At 37.6% G+C, this 20,402-nt stretch overlaps 1 protein-coding gene across 7 annotated transcripts in view; it reads right to left on the minus strand.

Annotated features, from left to right (window-relative positions):
• Positions 1-20,402, minus strand: part of tcf4 (transcription factor 4) — a 108,978-nt gene that overhangs the window by 79,845 nt on the left and 8,731 nt on the right. For all 7 annotated transcript variants that reach the window (XM_077622235.1, XM_077622232.1, XM_077622234.1 and 4 more), the window contains 2 exons: positions 3,131-3,186; positions 2,257-2,332 (listed from right to left, as the gene is read on the minus strand). In XM_077622235.1, coding sequence (XP_077478361.1) covers positions 2,257-2,332; positions 3,131-3,186 — 132 coding nt within the window. The remainder of the gene's footprint in view (positions 1-2,256; positions 2,333-3,130; positions 3,187-20,402) is intronic.

Genomic DNA, 20,402 nt, shown 5'->3' on the forward strand with positions numbered 1-20,402 from the left:
AACCTACAGTCACATACACAATATATCAACTCATACTAACATACACACTGTCTAAAAAGACCATCACCGATTCAAACACTCACCCAAAAGTAATAATTTAAAAAAAACATGAAAAAAGCATAAATTCACATTCACCCCACAACCCTTGTGTAGTTATGAGTTGATGCATTTCCACTTAGTGTTCTCAGTGCTAGATCACTTGGGGTTTCTCTGTGCGTGTGTGCATGCGTGTGTGTGGATATATATGTGTGTGTGGTATGTAAAGCAGCAGATTAATCTAGTAGGGTCGCTGAGATGACACTAATCCCTCCGCTGATTATCTAGAGCATAACATCACTCTAATCTGATGGGGGGTTAAGAAAGATAGACAAGGTTAGAGTAGGGAAGGCAAAGAAAGAACAAGAGGCATTGGCTATGTTCACACTGAAAACACGTAGAGGTTGGGTTGATTAAATTCAGCATTATTTTACTCTTTTGGGGCAATCAAATTTGGAGAAATATCACCAAGCATATCAGACAATAATCAAGCAATAATCTTGTGACAATACAAATATTTGGCCATGCATATTTGTCTTTTTTATAGGGTGGAAAACATATTACTATGGGACAACAAAGGGAAAGAAGCAAGGGAAAGAAGTGGTTATTAATGATCACTTATTCAACATTTTGGTTCTGTGTGAATTAGATTAAATTATGGACTCATAGTTTGCAGTGAATAGTGTTTTGTCTAAACACTGTGGCTCAGTAATTAAACTTGCAAGTCAAGTACTGCTTTATATTTTAGTAGATACTCTCCCATTTTGAACAATGGTTGATTTTGACACCAACAGTTCACAAGATAATGATCTCATCATGTTGGTGAAAGTGGGTGAGGACTGGATTTTTTCATTTATTTTTCCCTAAAATAGCATTATTAGTTTTTCAGAAAAAAAATCTGAGATCTAGTTAGTGACACTTACATATATATTTGGCATTATGTTGACTAATAAGTTAGAGAGTGACGGAAAAGACAAAAGAATAGGAAGCCAATCTGATACTAAAATGAAGTTATCCTGTTGAGCCGAAGAAAAGTCACAAGTGTGTGTTTGGGTGCACGCGCATGCAAGTTTGTGTGCATGTTTTTCTATATATGTGGCTGTCTCTGTCTCTTAGTGTTATCATTATCAAAGTAAATTGAGGTTCCCGTGTGCAAGATGAAGAATACAATATTTCCATTTCTAACTCATGCTCCTCACAGCAGCTACGTAGTATAATCACAACACTGTCAAAACAAATCACATACTCAATGGATCATTTTAGTAAACCTCAAAGTTTTGTATCTGGGTTGTGAAAGCATTCTTGGACATGTATTCATGGCTTCCTAAAATATTACTAGAATGATGAGTTTTCATTCTTTAGCCCATATCCTCTCAAGGATTGCTGGTTTTTGATCGCCTCCACACTTTTTTCTTCATTATCAAGAGTAAATGAATAATATTTTTTCCCAGGAAATACCTTACTGATTTATGGATTCTCTTAAAAAAACAATATTGCATCACAATGCAACTTCACAGCTGTTTGATTGAGGAGCAATCACAAAACTGCTAATAAATGTATCAAAATGTAACAAAATGTGGATAATTGGGGTTGGGCTTTAATAATAATGTTGCGATCAGTGACTGCTTAACTTAACTTTGCTGCTGCATCTACTGTTAAGTCTGGCTATTATTTTGATGTCATGTATTTCAAACAGGTATACAAAGACTTGTTCACCACAGATTTTATCCAAATGTAAAGATTTTCAATACCAGACCATAAACCACTTCTAAGACATGAGCGCGAAAGAACTATGACAGAAATGGATGGCTCAGATCTGACATCTTCCATATTTTATGAATCCAGTCAAAGGTAATTAAGCTCTAAGTGTGTGAGGGAGAGAAAGATCGGCAGAGGAGAGAAGACCGGAAAGATGGGGAGTTTATCTGTGTCAATGGCCATTTGCTCACAACTGGGGCCACATCGGAGAGAAGGCCAGAGGCATGGTGCATCATGGGTAGATGAGCACACACTGCATGGCGTTTCCACACACTGGGGCCGAAGGGGGACAGGGCAGGAGTCGGGGTGGGGCGTATAGCGAGTTTCCCTGATGAGTTTACCCCTCCATTTTACATGAATCATTCACTCACAGTCTGCAGTCGTTGTAATCAAAGTTCACAGATCGAAAGCAAGAAAGACACACAATTTCACGTCTTAACACTCAATCATGGGGCCATGTACCTGTTAACCTGGAGTTAGTATAAGGAGGTGAAAGGCTGTCATGTGACGAAATGTACTGAGATCCTTCTGCATAGCTCTGGATAAAAAAAGAAAAAAAGAAAGGAGAGGGAGAGTTTAAACAAGTTCACATTATCACTGTGTTATAACAATTCATTGAATTTAAGAAGGACCGGATCCTCCTGAATACCAGGACAAAAAAAATGTTGTCCAATCACATTTATTTTGTAATTCCCCAATCTATGTGAAGAAATTGGAATACTGCAAAAGAAATTTGGTGTAATTGGAAAGCTCGGAATGTCCTCTATAGAGCACAAAAGGAGTCAATGCGATTGGATGCACTGTGTGGGAGATATTTAGGTTTACATATGTCCTCTACAGAGGACAAATTTGAACTACTGGTAGTCAGGAGGTTATTTTTACATTGTGGTTAAGATTTTGGAGTATGTTGGTAGGAAAAAACAGGTTGAGATAAGATTTTTTTATTATTTCACCCTACAGGTGCAAGATGGGCAGTCAAGGCCAAAGCCCTGAAATTCTCCCATACCAAACTCATCCAACCATTTCTGCACGGCCCTTGCTACGTGCACTCGTGCACGGCAGGGAAAAAAGTACCTTCCTCAAACAATTCCCAGAAGGTTTGATGGATACATGGAAGAGATTAAGCCTAATTCTGAATCATATAATTAGAAAAAGAGCTCTGTCTTACCAGTTGATACTAATCAGTAAAGTAATTTGTTACCAAAATACACATGTTTAATGTGTGTAGTTTATTTGGTGTTGCAAGTCTATATTCAACTAGTGATTAAGCATAAAGTGGTTAAATGACAAGAAACAAGACATTTTTTTTCTATTCATCAAATCCTTTTTAATTTACCTTCAAAGAACGACTTCCACCAGCCCAAGATCCTGCACTTGTTCTCTCCTCCATATCTGTAGCATGGTAAAAAAGAGAAAAAAGATCAAATTTAAAAGAAATAATGAAAAACTGAGAATATTTCTTCATATGAAATGGATAACACACGTAAACATTGTAGAGAAAATGCAAAAAAGAAATCATAGTCTCTAGACGATATATTATAAGAAAGAATGTCTCATATTTCTGACATCCATAATTTGGATTTTGGGTGGTTTCTCAATGCTTGTTTGTCTTTTTATAATCATGAAGATGTAAAAAAAATCATTGTGTTTACTTATTCCACATCATTATGCCAACATAATCAATAGATCTCAATCAATTTTAGTCAAATGACAGGAAAACTACACTAGAATATGCCATGCACCATGTGTCCATTCTGTGTACAGACTAAGAGTGTAATCAACTACATCAGTGTAAATCATCATCTCTCCTTTCTCCATGTCATTAAACATTATTGATTATGATTGCAGAGCTTTTAATGTCTGTATGAAATGTAATGGACCTATAAGCCTCGCACAGACCACTAATCCCCACTGCATTGCAAAGGTCAGTCTCTTGACTATGAGGTCACAGGTTTGATTCCCTGCTATTAACAAATGATGCTATAGTGTACTTCTAGGCAAACAACCTTGAAAAACTATGATTTCCTTATTATCGAACCTTTTTTTAAACCCTTTCTGTGGGATAGTGGTCACTACGACTTTTAACCTTCATAAGTAGTGACTTTTTTGTCATTTAAAAAACTTAAGTATACGTTTTTTAATGACTAAACATGATTGTATTTTTAAAATTATTTTTATACAACTATAAATAGACAGTATGAATAAAAGCTAAATTAATTATTTAAAATTAACTTAAAAATACTACTACACAGTGGGTATTGGCTTGAGTAACAATTAAAATATTTTTTTCTTTTTAAATTACTAAGAGAAAGAAAAATGAAGGGGTTCATTTTTAATCTATGTAGTTTGTTGTTGTTATTAAACGAATACCCTGTAAGGATATTAAAATAAAGTTAATGCACTGTTAAAATAATTCACTGTTAATGATGTAAATATCACATAATGTATTTAAAACAGTTATCTGTTTCCTTTGCTGTTTGTACTTGTTAAGGTCACGAGTGCACTGTAATCAATATCAGCTAAATTGGGGAAAGGGGCAAGGGGTACCAACCAATGCCATGCAATGTTTGAGAACAACACAAGAAGGATGGATCTGAAATTCAGAGGCAGAACCTGGCTACCAGTGAGAAATTACATCTCAGAATTAGAACTTGGCATCAGTTCATCTGCATTTAACCACATTTTTTTAATACTGTCTATAAGCAAAATACATTCGACAAGCTTAAGTATGGTGGTAGATGATTTGGAAGCTAAGGTGATGTTAAAGAGGATGGAGAGCTTTACAATTAATGATGTGGCAAGAGAGAGGATGGGAAAGAAGATTGAAGCAGAAGGAGTGCAAAAGAGGTGGGAGAAATACAAGTTTAGTGTGCAGAAGTTAAAAGATGTGGAGGAGGAGGCGTAAGAAGGAGGCGTCCATGTGTCCTGCACCTGATAAGGCTTCCGATTGAGGGCTATAAATTACACTAGCGAGAGGGAGAGGGGTGGGGGTGTATGTGTGGTCGGGGGGTACACACGAATGGCAAAATCCAAATGGAGATTTTTCCCGAAAACTCTCTCTTTCCATCATTGACACACACACACACATGCACAGACACGCACACACACCAGCACACGCAAACACTGTAGGTGATCTATCATCAGTTAATGAACTTAGAGTGACAGACAGCTCCATGTCTCTCACAATGATCATATTAAGACCAGCTTGACACAAAACAGAGCCATATTAATGCCGTTAGCTAGTGTGTGTACGTGTGTGCGTGTGTGCATGTGTGCATGTACGTATGTGAGCAGATTCTGTGTTACTGCTGAGGAACCACAAAAACTGGCCTTTACTACTAGTTGCTGAGCTGTGTCATTGCTAGGAAAAAATAAATACATAAAAAAGTATGTAAACATTCAAAATAATTGCTATGTAATAAAGTTGTGGGGTTGCAGTTGTTGAGGTTGGGAATTGGTTGAAAAATGTTAACTTTTTTTAAATAGCACTCAATATTTCAACATAGAATTGTGAAAGACGTCCAATTTATGTTGACTGCGAGGGGGGGAATGACCATTCGATGAACGCCTTCTCCCATTAAAAATGAATTTAACATGTAATGCCATTACATTAATTACAGCCAGTGGGTTAACTTAAACACTATTTAAGTGGACCTGTTAGTCATCTTTTTAAAATGATATATCGATTGTTGGCACGATCATATCGCTAACCTATTGGGATAAAAAATATCACTACATCTATAAACTGTCACACCCTAAGTCTTACTATGTCTACCTCCCACCAGGGGCTCTATCAGATGGAGAAAAAACATTGAAGCATTGCTGAATTAATAAGGATAAAAGAAACAATTTTATTGAGTTTATCGTGCAACAGAAGCTTCTTGTACTTTGACTGAACCCCATTCACATTATTATCTTGGGTTATCACATAGACTCGCTCATGCACTAACACACAATAAGATGAGACACTAAGAATTAAGAGTCAGATTACGTCTTTGAATCTTTTTTTCCTTTAAAGCCGCTTAAACTGTCTGACACCCACAATCCCACTCTTAGCATGTGTGTGTGTGTGTGTAGGGTTACTGGGTGTGTGTATGTGTGGCAGGGGTTGCCCAACAAATAGTGACGCAATTCTTAGTTCAGAATGACGTCCGTCTACTTCATTGCCTAGGCCAACATTATTCTCTACCAATTCATGTGGTCTCTAATTCTTCTCTTATTTCCGTTCTCATTGGGCAAACACAGATGATAATCAGCATTTCATGTTATTTGAGATACAAATGTTATTTCAATGTCAATTGGTTGCATGTTTCAGGAAGAAAAAAAACAACTGAACAAGGGGCTTAGTAAATCATTTTAAGGTTCTCTTAATGGAATATCTCATACTGAATAGCACATCAAAGTGGAACCCAGAAAAGCATGTCTGTGATTCATTTTGGGCCCAAAACAGTTTTTGAAACAAAATATGTAATTAGAGAAGAATTTAAGAAGGAAGTTAAGGTTCATAAGGTTAATGACCAAAAAACAGATTAACGGTTCTGTCTGATTCCCATTCATGGTGTTACTATGTCTATTGATTCTTTGCACACATACAACAGAGCACAACACCACACACTGACACACTACACACAAACATCCCTTTAAATGTGTGCATACACATACACAAGGCCAGTGTTTCCTGTCATTAGGCAGCAGAACTGTTCTATAATTAGAACATCTGGACCCAAGTAAGTTTACTGCCAATGGCCTTAAACACACACACACACCCGCTCACATAACCTACGAATTGTGGGTTTTATATATATGTATATGCCATTTCATGTTACTTGTTTTCTGACTTTTTTTTGGCTTGGGGAAAAAAAGCACATTAAAGCAGCAAAACAAACAACAGCTTGGAGAGCTAATGACACACTAAATGAATAGAGAGGGGGGCCTGTGAAGTAATAGAAGGAAAGAAAGAATTGCAGTAGTGACAGGAAAAGTAGAGAAAAAGATTAGCAAGTTCAAACATGGCTTTCTTAGATCAGTAGAGTTTATTATTATATATATATATATATATTTTTAAACTCATAGCCTACAGATGCCTTTCCAAAAGGAGAGATTTACATTGATAATAGCAGGGCCATTCCCTTTCTATATTTTTCCTCTCTCTGCAGTGAACGAAGAATAAGAAGCCCAGCCAATTCCTTTGACTACCCCCCCTCGTCTCTCTACACAAACCCATGTGAAGCCGAGCCAACTGTGGGTTAGATCTCTACACACCATTACCACCGGAGGAACAAAAGGAAATAAAAAAGCAAAATTGTCACAGACTAAAAAGCATCACAGTTAGCAAACATTTAAAAGTAGTAAGTGAGAAGAATGCACATGAAAGCACAGAGCCAAAATATTGCCTGGGAGAAAGTTTGAGGCCGCATAATAAACACATGATAACATTTGCATGATGAATATGTTCAGAAACAAACAGCTCCCGACAGCTAGGATCAATTTTTCGGCAATGGAAATTTAAAGGTCAAACACAATCTGTTAAGTTAGAATAAAATCTTCAAAACTGTTTGTAACAAGAACTAAATAGGAGAAGAGAATGCACAAATGCTTATTCACTCCTCCCTGTCAAAAGGATTTGGATGTCTACCACTGACAATGGCACTAAAAGATGAGCAGTCACTTAAAAATGTTCAGTGGCGGACATAACATTGACAGCAACTTAATAGCTAATGCGAAAGAACTTAAAACACGCCAAATATTAGATGACCCTGATTGCACTTTGAATAGCTTATGTTATGGTTGATGTTATTATCAGGTTTGTAAAACATCAACAGTATGTTTGGTATATTCCTGTGCAGAGTGATTAGTTAATACATCATTTAGTTATCTAATTAAGTGGCATCAAGAGACTGAAGTGCAAGAAAGAGAGTTCTAGTGTCTTTGTCCCCTGGTAAGTTTTGTTTGACAATTCAATTAAGGCTTCTTTCTCTCTTAGGAGTTTTTGTATATGTTGATTTTGTAAAACTCTATCTCACAGACACCTGCCAGCTTCAAGGTAGTGCAAACAGAAGGATAAGTAAAGGCTTAATCATACCACGAGAGAGCATGAGAGACATTTTCAAAATACTGGAGAAAGTCCAAGGGTCGGATGAGGAGTTGAGGTCTTTCAACAAGTGCACAGAAAGTATAAATCTGCAAACTGTTGGGCTGCATTAATCAAACTAAGAAAGCTGCACCTCGCCATCTGCTTTTAATTACCGGGGAACGAAAAAGAAAAAAAACGTTATCGTATTTAAAAATGTTCCTGGTAAACCGACATTTTGTTAACGGATGGAAACCGCATACAATTTGGTTAAAAAATATGGTATATAGTAGACATACACATTTTGGTTTGAATTGGACTCTGTGTTTTCTTGTGAAATAATTTTCTAATCACCAAACGTGGTTATTCCCTATGTTTTATTCTGAATTTCTCTTCAAATCAAAGCTGCAACTCGTGTTTCAATTAAATCCATGATACAGTGCTACCTACAGTGCTGCGTGGCCCATTTCACAATCTGCTGCTACATCTACAACACGTCATGATGGTTGCACACAAAAAAAAACTAAGGTGTTTTCCATGAGTTTCACTTGGACAGATACACAAGTTTAAGACTCTGGCTTTCTAAATGTGGCGGCAAATTTTCTGCAGAAGGTCTAGCAGGATCAATAGGCCATTTCTGAAGGATGGATTCGATAAATGGCAATCCTCACACACATTCATTCTCATGCACCTGGAGAGTACAGGCAGTAATTCATTTAGTAGGCGACAGGGAAGTGAGAGTGGGGCGCAGGTGAATTCCATCAGCTTGAGCCCAAACTGCTAATAATAGATCACCGAAACCATCACAGCATTAACAGCCATTTACTGAGAAATCAGTCACACAGTCACTTGAAAAGAAAATATAGCTTCCTCCCACCGAGTGCCTCGCCCTTCCTATGGTATGTGCAAAGTGGCTAAAAAGTGCTCTATATAGTAAATAAGGCAATGACAATATTGTGATACTTTATCAATTTTGTAGGTTATCGATATGCTCCTGTCAACAGTGATTGTATCGTTTTAAAAGTTTGCAAGAATGCTGCAATAAAATAGACTTTTCAGACTGATTTCTCGACCCATGAATCTATAATTGGTGTGTCGCTTTATTTTGAAATAATTGTGATAGTGAGCCTTTTATTGCAAAACGTATCATGGAAATAAAATTAAATTTTGCATAGAAGTATGATTATTAGTTGCAGTTATAACAAATTATTTCCATTAACAAAGTCACAGTCAAGAATGGTTTGATTTAGAGGATCACATTTGGCATACATATTTATTCCATGTTTTTTCCCCTGATATGGTTGTTCCCGACAGCGACCGTTGTTATAGACTGGGAAGAGGTTCATCATCAGATATTACCACCTAGATGCCACCTTCTTTTCTGGAAACGAGGAGTGAGAAGTCGCTAACGAGTTAGCATGTCTGCATGGGTGCAAGGTTGTAGGAACCCACACACACTCAAAAATGCACACCCAGCCACAAGCGCAAATTGACAATCACTTACAAACAACCCTTTTGACACACACGCACAAAGGCCAAAATCATGCAAACTCACCCACACAAAGTTAGCACCACGACACACATTAATTTTTTTAGCAATAAACACAAAAATGGTGCTTGCAGACATTAATTTCAATTTATTCTGACTTTGTTTTTATCTTCTGCAAAAGAAAGCTCTGAATCCCAACATTAAAAAAACAACAACGGCAGCTTTGACTGTTGCAGTCAGATCACAATAATTCAGTTGCGTATATTTACAGAAAGATAACAGAAAACATCGTACTTGTTGCCTTGACTCCTCAAATTCAAAAATCACGCTCAGACCTGTCATTCTTCACAAAACTCTTTAACCTCCTCATGTTGCAAATTCCTCCATGACAGACTAGAAACGAATTTCCTTTCACAAAAGAATCCGACAGAAAAAAAGTCAGCTCATTGAATATGCTGACAAATTCCGAATCCTTTCTTCTTAATCAGCAGTTTATTTTCGCATACTTTAGATTTTACCACAAATTACAAAACGTGCCATCTTTAATTGCAAAGACTCATAACAAAGACACACTTAAACTATCTTTACCATAAGCGTGCACCTTTAAAAGTGGGGACGATGTGCTGCTATAAACAGTTGCAAAATATTTATACAGGTAGAAAATGTTAAATTGACTTGGAAGCGAAACACAAATAACATTAATGAATCTTTCCACTGTACACTAAAATCTCCTCATGCAGGAAGCTCTTCATTTATATAAAATGAAGAAGTGGGACCCTGGACTAATGTTTCCGCTTTATTGAAACCACTGCTGTACTAATAACCCTTTATGGCTATAATGTTGGCAGAGCTTGGTCCAAATTGAAATTTGGATTGCTTTTTTTCACCCTCCCGCCGCAGACCTTCAAAATCAAATGACTCATATGGAAAGATATGTTATCGGCCCCAGTTTAAATGCAATATACGTGCCCATATCTAATTATTTCGCATGGTCTTTGCAAGTCGACATTTTCTCAAGCAATCATCGATATGACGGATCGCATCCTGATGGGCCATGTATGCATCAAGAATGATGCGTCAAGAGGTGCGTCCGCCATACCCGATATAATCTTAGGGTGAGTCTTCAGTCAGCTTCCCACCATGTTCAACGTATCTTCTTACAACTCCTCCCCCATCACTCTTCCTTCCTTTTGTCCTCCTCTCCCTCTCTTCACCAAGCTTGCTGTCATCACCTCAAGAAGAGGAGGTTGCAACTGGTGTAAACTCGAACGGGAAATAATGACCAGCACCTTGCCGACACAATCTTCAATACTTCTTGTTCACTTTGTGTATAAGCAACCAGCAAAGAAAAGAGAAAAACGGTGACTGATCTCAGAACAAAGTTGTTCCTCATTTGCCCAGCAACTCCCTCAAAAGCCACCAAGAGACCCTGTGGGACTTTCCGGAAACCAAGTGAAGCTTCACAAGTACTTTTATTGTCAGTTGCTGTGTTTTTAAGTTAAATATACTGTACTCAAAATTAAACAGCCCTCCATTGATTGTTATAATGCCATTATAAATTGATAGTTAACAATTCAATTGCAAGTCTAGAATTGTTTTTCTTTTAAACAGATCTTAAAGCAATGGGGAACAGAATTTGTTCATGACTACCAAAGGCCTGTTTACAGTTTCAGATAATGAAGCCATCTGAGGAAATTTGATTTTTTAAAGTGTTTTTTGAAGTAAAGAAACATAGCAAGAAATGGCTGACACACCATGTTTATATAATAAATTCAAATTAGCTCAATGTTTTCTAATTTACTTTAGTTTGACACCTAAATACAAAGTGGTAGTGACAGTATATTCCCAAAGGAGAGACACAACAAACCGACACATTGGTCTGTTTGACTCAAGCGAGAGGAAACTGTTCATCAGAGTGAGAATGCAGCTTGTTAAGAAAACAGACCGGTAAACATCTTCAGGAATAATTTTCTACCATTGTTTTTTGCCATCGGGCCAATTTGCGTCGTGTCACAGCTCACCTTAGGGTCATTTTTTTCACAGCAATTCACACACTGACATTGCTACCTAGTGATTGAGTAGTACTAAACCCAATGCTACCTTCACAAAAGTGAGTCAGGACTATCAAGACATAATGCATGACTGGTTTTAGCAATGGAGACAACGGTAAATAAAAAAATAACTTTGCTCTAATGTTAGATCTGGATATTTTTATCTGAATTTAACTCTCAAACCTATTGATGCAAGTCTTTTCTATTTGGGCACACGAATGTCTTGACTTATATAGGCTCTCCAAGCATCAATCATAATGGTAAGAATAGGAAATTGCACTCACATACACACAAATAAAATCCTCAAGCGGTTTCAGTGACCAGATGTCAAAGGGGTAGAGCGTGTCACTTGACTAAAAACAGGCATCACAGTTGTGTGGGAGTCTGTGTATTGAGTCAAAAGCTGCAGCACTCTATAACTTCAATTATTAAAAAGAAAAAAAAAACTTGCTGGCACACACTAAAGTGGAGGCTTCCCTTTGAAAACCACAATACATGTCAGGGCATGCAGTGAGTTGGGATCCACTCCTCTGTCTGAACACACTAAAATGTGTGCATATGAGTGATGATCACGGCCAAAACGACACTTTTTAACAGTTAATTTAAATTGTATACACAGTGTACACATAATTTACTGTTCAGTTACTCAAACATAAAATCGTGGCATAAACATCATATTATACATACTCCATAAATTCACAGCAGCCAATACTTTTAAAAGACATTGGAAGGAAACCCTATGAATGGAAAATCTCTAACATAGCAAACCACATTTTCTTGGGGCATTTTCCCAATGTATCAAAAAGCAAATCAATACAGTCTTCAGTTATGAAACACTAAATACTTAATCACTTAGCGGTGAGGCACATGGTGACTGCAGTACACGTGCTGGACCACCAACTCAACTGTAAGAGATCATTCAACTGAAAAAGCAGCTTTTAAGAGGATTCCATGCCTTACAGTGAGTCTTAGTTTGTGTTCAGTTGAGTTACAGCTGTCCCATTTCCAACCCATGTCATAAATATGGCTATATAACACAGCTGCCGATCTGATCACTCAGAATCAGGCAAGTGCCATTTGGATGGAGACCGAAAAAGTGTCATTCAAGAACTGTGGCAAGGAGAGAATAGCAAATCACAGCAACATCTGCCAGTAATTAACCATAAAAATATAGTAATTGTCACGCAGAGTCAGTGATACAGGTTGTTAACCAGAACAAAACCTCTGCTAGGTTTATAATTCTATGTTTATTAAATTAATTGAAAAACTATATAGTTATCCACCTACTTCTAGAGGTCATGCATCAATGCATGAATATTGTAATCATGCAATGAAGTATGAAAAAATAGCAAACACCTCAATGTCAATGTTCTCAAATGGCCACATGAAAATGTCAACATTGCCTAATTCAAGCATTTAAACTGTAAGTAAAGGAGCCAAAAGGTGTATCATACCATACTGTGAATTTTTTAGGAGATACATTCTATTTTTCCACTCATATTATTATACATATAAAGACCTATGTTCTTAATACATGCCCAGAGAGGGACAATACAAAAATGGAATTTACCTAAATTAAAACATTTCATATTCTTGTCATTATTTGTAACTGTTATCCGAAAATATGATTTAAAAAAAAAAGATAATCAAAGCTATATTCATGTTCATCTCATTTCCCAAAGAAACAGTAGAATGATTCCCTCTTATTATTCCAATTGATAGCTTTCAGATTGTTCAGGGCACTGTCAATATTCCAGACAATAGCATCTTAGGAATAAGAGGTAATACAAAACACAATCATACCATCCCTTATATATTTAGAAAGGGGGGAAAATAATATATATTTTTGTATTTATGCTGGTCTTTTCCATTCCGTACACAGCAAGGCTATGAATCTCATCGCTTCCATCGGCAGCTTTAAAATTCTTCTGGTGAATAAGAATGAATCCCAAAGTGTAAGGAAACGTGCAAGCAGTCATGCCACATTTATTACCAAAACAGATGGTGCTATCCTAGTACCATTTTGCAGGTCAAACAAAATCCACACTGCAGAAAAATCTACTGACGGTAAGGTTTTCGAACATCAAACAGGCCAACAAACCGAAAACATTACATGTCAGGTGAAATGGGCACCAACTCATCCATAACCCTAATAAAGACAAGCCTTGGCTGGCTAAATGAGATAAAAGTCTTTCAGTAGCAAACATGCTGAACTCAATGTTTACCACTACTGAATCCATCTAAATATCACTGGAATAAAAAAAATAAACATATCCACATGCTATACCACCAAATTTATAAAACACAAACATGCATTTAAAAAATGGCAACCTCCACTATATGCATATTCTTTCCCACTTGAATACTTAACCCTACACACAAGCATGCAGAGCTCCAAATTAGAAAGAGCTGTGTAAATGTGCAGCAGGGCTGGGTCTCGGGTCTGTGAGTCTGGGCCACGGTAGGGACGGAGAACAGTCACTACTTGTTTTATTGCCTCATGATGAACACCTGCAACGACTGAGGGGGAGGAGGGGGAAAAAAGGTCGAGGGCAGACAAAAGGCTCACATCTGTGTGTGTGAGTGAGGTACTATGGGAATGTCTACCAATGTGTGTGTGTAGGTCTCAGGTTACATTCTTCTGGACAGGCTGCCAAATGAGACCGTCTGTGCACATGCTGCTCACAGCCTCCAACATACACACTGCTTCATAAAGGTTGCACCTTTGTTAGTAAATATCCTACGCTAGTAACTGTGTCAAATTTTTCACGCAAAATTGAGATTATATGAATGTATATTTCAGGTTGAGATGGGGAAAATAGTGTCACAAAAGAAGCTTATGTTATGGTTAATTTTACTTTACAGGCAATGTTTTTCCACAATTTAAAAGGATTCCCGGTTCTTAAAATATTTGGGATATGATGTCATTGTGTATATGGCCCAAGTACTGACTGATGACAGCTGTGCAAGTGATGAGAGTAGTCGAATATTATTAAGTGACTTGAAGTGCAGTAGTTATGTCAGGATGTCAATTGGGCAATTGATAAAGTTTTTGTACATCAGCATGCTTAAAATATGCAGTCACTACAAATATACTTTTAAACATTTTACATAAAATAGACTAACAAAAACATGCACCCCAGTAAAGTGCTTTAATGTATTTGAATATAAAAATTAGTTCTAACTACAAAAAATCATTGTGGCTTTTTTTTAATTTTATTTTTATCTTGAATTCTTACAGCAGTCTAAATCCACAAATATTTAGGTAATCAGGGAGACAACAATGTAATGGAGGTGACAAGAAAGAACACTTCTCCTCACTTTATTATGATTGATCTCCTGACTGGAAAGCATTCTTTCATCTTATCTTGTTTCCTATGTGAGTGGATGAGAGCAAATTCCTTTCAACGTGCATCTGAATCTTGAAAAGTTAGTTCTTTCATCTTATAGGGCCAACCTTGTTTCCTATGTGAGTCAGATGAGTGCAAATTCCTTTCAACATGCATCTGAACCTTGAAAATCTATTATTGTGAAACCGTAAATCTTGAGAATTTAATGTGACAGTCATCAATCAAATACAGTATAACTAAGCCTAAGAAAAAAAAGAAAAAAAGTCAAAGGGTGTTTTCCAGATGTTTTGGTTGGCTGAACTGATCTCTGGTTCATGAAACCCCTTGGTGTGGCTTGTTTGGGTAGGTGTCAACACAGCATTTCAACTTGGGTACAACCTTCTTAAAGAAGTGGTCTTGAGGTCCAGAGATTATTTGTTTGTTATGCCATGTGACTTGGCCTCAGTCCAACCAAATATGCAAAAGTTCAGTACTAAGACACACACAGGACATTGAATTAATAGCAACTAGAATTTTCTAGTGAGCTTAGATGTTGGGCCTTTCATCTGACCAGGTTCTCTCTGTTCATGCCATGAAATTGAGAATGAAATAACCTGAATAAATAGGGGTATTCACAGGAATAGTCAGATATTCTGTATCTGAAGAGGGAAAACATACAAATCTAAAATATAGGAGATATCTCATTAGGGTCGTGGGGGGTGCTGGAGCCTATCCCAGCTGATTCCAGGCCAGAGGCAGGGGACACCCTGGATCGGTGGCCAGCCGATCGCAGGGCACAATGAGACGGACAACCATGCACACTCACACTCATACCTAGGGGCAATTTAGAGAGTCCAATCAGCCTACCATGCATGTTTTTGGAATGTGGGAGGAAACCAGAGTACCCGGAGGAAAGCCATGCAGGCCCTGTAAGAACATGCAAACTCCACACAGGTGGACGTGACCTGGATTTGAACCCAGGAAACCAGAGCTGTGAGGCCGACACGCTAACCACTCGCTCCACCGGCCCGCCATATAGGCGATAGCAAGGGCAAATTATGATTCATTAGCTTACAACTCAACCTAGGAAATATCACCTGTAAACGAAATAAAACATTTCTCTCACAGAGACCATTATATCATTTGACATTATAAACTAAGTTGGCGTGCAGGCGTTCTTGTAAATTGAAGTTTGCCACAACCATAGACAATTTATACTAGACTCCTCTGTGAAGTGGAGGTGCCAGACACAACTAACTGATTAGTACTACTATATTCCCATATGGTTAACATTGTATGTCCTAACATAATGTTGCAATTTAATATAGCGTAGCGGAATTGCATAAGACATTTTATTTGTGATTACCAGATGTAGATGTTGGATTCTTTTGAGGGGTTATTATTTAGTTGAAAGTTTCATTGTTGTAAATGTTTAAGACCTACACCTCTGCCTTTTAGTAATACACCAGCAGGGAACGAACTTCATTAAGCTGCATTCATTGGATAATTGGTTCTTCAAATGGCTGCAAGCTGCCAAATGATGGCCAGCCAACAGACAGCAAGCAATAAAAAAGGAGAAAAAAATGAAAGCCGAGATTAATACTGAAAATGAAATAACCCCCTTTAAAAAAAGTACTCTCAACCAAAAGCAGAAACACAAGTAAAGGTTTCAACCGAAAGTTACAACAAACCAAAATTGTCAAGATTTTTAAATGAATACTCTTGTTGATCGAGACCACACAAGATTATAGAGAAGTGTTTCTTAAACCTGGGTTCGATCGAAACCTAGGGGTTCGGTGAGTCGGTCTCAGGGGTTCGGTGGACCATCTGCCATGGAGGTCAAGACACATCGACTCATGTCTATTCACGATAATATGCCCCGCTTGACCATTACTGGCTGCAGATGATCACGTGACATGGCTTGGCCAATCAGTGCTGCGAGGAATTTATATATTTTTTTAAATCATATTTTATTTTACACTAAAGTAGGGTTCGATGACTGCGCATATGAAACTGGTGGGGTTCGGCAGCTCCGACAACCACTATTGTAGAGTATATAAAAAAGCACATTCACTTTGTTTTAATTAAATATTATATTTTACCACAACGTTATTGATGCACCAAAAACTAAGAAAGGCATATAAAAAAATCTAATTTTTACATATGACAGCAATGAGAGTTACAAGTTACAGACTACACTTTTCTTACTAGAAGTAAACGGTTTGAGCTTTACGTAATTGTAGAGAATGAGCAACAAATGTTTATAGTGAGGGTTTTTTGCTATTCAGCGCCCTGAGAGAATGGAATGTAGTACGAAGATCAATGTGTCTCACCCAATGACACACATACACGCAGATGTTCAGAAGCTACAAAGAAGGAAATCTTCAGGATATTATGAGCATGCGCTCACAAACAAGAGTTATGATACAAAAACTTCTTTGAACAACTATAGAAACACAATGTATTTTCTTTTTTCCGTCTGTTGACTTCATCTTAAATACAAAACCATCAATAATACAATTGAACACTCTCCCAAATACAGGGAATGCGGATTAGAGATCTGGTCACCAATGACCGATAACACAACAGACAGAAACAAATAAAATGTATAGATCTTTTTTGATGCTTCTTTTCTCTCTCTCTCACACACACACAGACACACACACACATGCACAACCACACAATGTCTGGCCCATCACAGGACCAGATGGCAGTAGGGGTGTTCCAGACAATTTACAATCCTTGTGAGTGTGCATGTATGTCAATGAGTGAGTGAGTGAGTGAGCATGTATTTCAGTCAGTGAGTGAGCGAATGAATCCAAGCAATCCCATCACCCCTTCAAATACACACACACAAACACACACACACACACACACACACACACACACACACACACAGGGAATTGGCACTGCCCACATTGGCACCATAGCTGCCAAAGCTCAAGACTGAAATAAAAGCTGGGACAAACCATTGTGCAGTTTTCCTACTCTATCCCACCTCTCACTCTGAACTACATGGTTTCATCTGTTCGTCTCTAGTGTGAAAGTTCACTGTGTCTCTGGCAAGACCGTGTACATCACATTATTACATTTAAAATACTCATTGAATAGATTCTCTATGCAGCATACACTCCTGAATAGGAATATGTACTTTGTGACTGATGAAAGGTTTTAGTTTGTTAATCAATTGTAATACCATATATATGTATAGTATGTTCACATCAGTATGTTTCAAATCAAAGTAGGCTAATAATACTTTTTTTGTTCAGCTTGGGTCGTTTTTGGTCATCAGTATTCTAAACTAACGTATAGATCACGCTGGAAAACATTCAGCTCTAAGGTCAATGAGTGGAAGAGTTCAAAGATCAAGAAGGAAGTACAGAATAATAAGTACAGGAAGAAACTGATGATGTTAATGGCTGGAAGGAAATGTTAAGTAAAAATGAATAAAAACAAAAACATCACATGATTACAGGATGTTTGGCACAGAGAATTCTCCAAAAATGCGTTTCTAAATTTAGGGACAAAACAAAACTTGCCTGCAGAAATTGCCAACATTGGAAGGAAAAAAACAGTTTCTAGAATGGTTCAAATGAAATACAATATGTTGAATGAGGAAATTTAAGCAAATCACAACTATAAATCAAGAGGTGGAAAAGGAGGTTAAAAACAACCTTAATTGATAAAAAGAGGATGAAAAAGTGACAACTTGGGGTATTTTGGTAAGTTTAACAAGTGGGTTTGCTCTTGTAACATCAACATTGTCAAATATGCAATCGTAACCCACAGAAATACAAAGTCATAAAACTTTGCACCCATTTAGACAAAGGGTCTAGCTGAGTACTACACTGATTGCAAGCAAAGTGGTTTGATGTAGCCTGTCTCTTTCATTTCTAAGGCCTGGTCGATTCACTACAGTGACTACAACTCTCACTATAGTTGTTTATAGTGAACAGGTGAAAAACGTGCACACTGCTGATGTCAGATTGTCTGAAGTACTAGGATGATAAATAATGTTTACTGGTGGCATGGGGTCCTGAAGCTATGAACTTTTGCTGACTAAACTGTACTGATGGAAGTATTTTGTTCTTGCTGAGGAGGTGCAAATCCTTAAAAAAATAAAATAAAAATACACTCAACAAAATCAGTGCTGATGTCCATCGAGATTACCATGATACACAACATGAAGTCAAACACCACTGGTTACACTCATTCTCTGACACAAAACTGTCTAGATTGCTAAACTTAGTGCAGCTATTGTTAACAATGGGTGTAAATAATACTAATGAAGATAAGCACATTTTCACACAACCAATTTCATCCCCATGTGAGTGTGTAACAGTCAAAACTATGAATATTTGTATCAAACAGCATACGCACACAGACACACACAAAATCAAATTTATTTCCCTACCAGAAAGTGGAGGAATTAAATGTGAAGTATGTTACACATCAGCAAGACAAAATTACGCAAAATTGTATGGGCATCTATACATTCAATTTCTGTGCCTGTCTGCATCTCTAATAACGCGCCACAGTTAATGAAGGGCTCGCGTATAAATCCGACAGATTACCTGCTGCAGGTGTCCAACAGATGCCTCTAAAATAGGCACTTGTGACTCCAGAAAAAAAGCTGATGAAGACCAGCAATTAAACACTGACAGTATTTCTGACAGGAGACATTTAGTCTTCCTAATACAAAGCAAATAAGATAGCAATGAAACACTCAAATTTGGACAGTTGACAAAAAGAGTATAGGATAGGACACATAAAATTGACAGTTGAGTCTGATCTAAGTGAGCCACAGACAAAAATAAACTAATATGAACCTCTTCAAAACTAAATCCAACCCAACTAGTATTGGCTCTGCCTTTGGGGAAAACATATGGAGCGCCGACTCGGTAGTAAGTCGGCTTGCCGAAGCAATAGCTACGTCAATCTCCAGAGCTTTGCCCCCAAAAAATGCTTGCCGCCAAGTTCTAACAGACGCGAACATCGAAATCACTGCCATTATTAGCAATGTCGTTATTAGCAGTGTCATTATTAGCGTTTGAAAAGCAAATGGAGCTCATAATATTTGTCATTATAGCTAAAAACGCCTATTAATTCTTAATCCGTACCTCAATTAAGAGCATGGCTGGGTGTTTTTGCCAGGAAACAAGAAAATTCAAAAGCCTCAGAGGCAGAGAGAGAAGGTAGGAGGGTAGGGTATTGAGCAAATGGCTTCTGCTCACTACCTCTATTCTGAAAGCTATCATGCAGGATGAGTTTGAGTGGCGGGTGGAACGGAGGCTGATTTGACTCAATAGAGACAAGAGGGTGGCGGTGGGGGCGTTGTGCACCACGCTGAAACGCATTATCTGTCTCAGTACAAGTGTATCAAATCAAACGTGAGGGGAGATATTATTAAAGCAACCTTTTTATTCCTCTCATCTGTAACCTGTGACTGAATAAGCTATACCAATTAGAGGAACAAAAATCCAGCATGCCAACGGTTGGATCTGCAGGTGCCCAAATTTCTCTGCATAAGCATGTATGGAGCAAACCCTGCTGTCGGGGATGAATTCAAATTCATTTTCCCCACGAAATAAAATTTGAAAAGAAATAGTTGTCAAACCATTACCAGAAACACATAACTACCATCAGACAATTAATACATTAATCCTTAA

This window comes from Stigmatopora argus, chromosome 16 (assembly GCF_051989625.1).
Source record: "Stigmatopora argus isolate UIUO_Sarg chromosome 16, RoL_Sarg_1.0, whole genome shotgun sequence".
Classification (NCBI taxonomy): domain Eukaryota; kingdom Metazoa; phylum Chordata; class Actinopteri; order Syngnathiformes; family Syngnathidae; genus Stigmatopora; species Stigmatopora argus.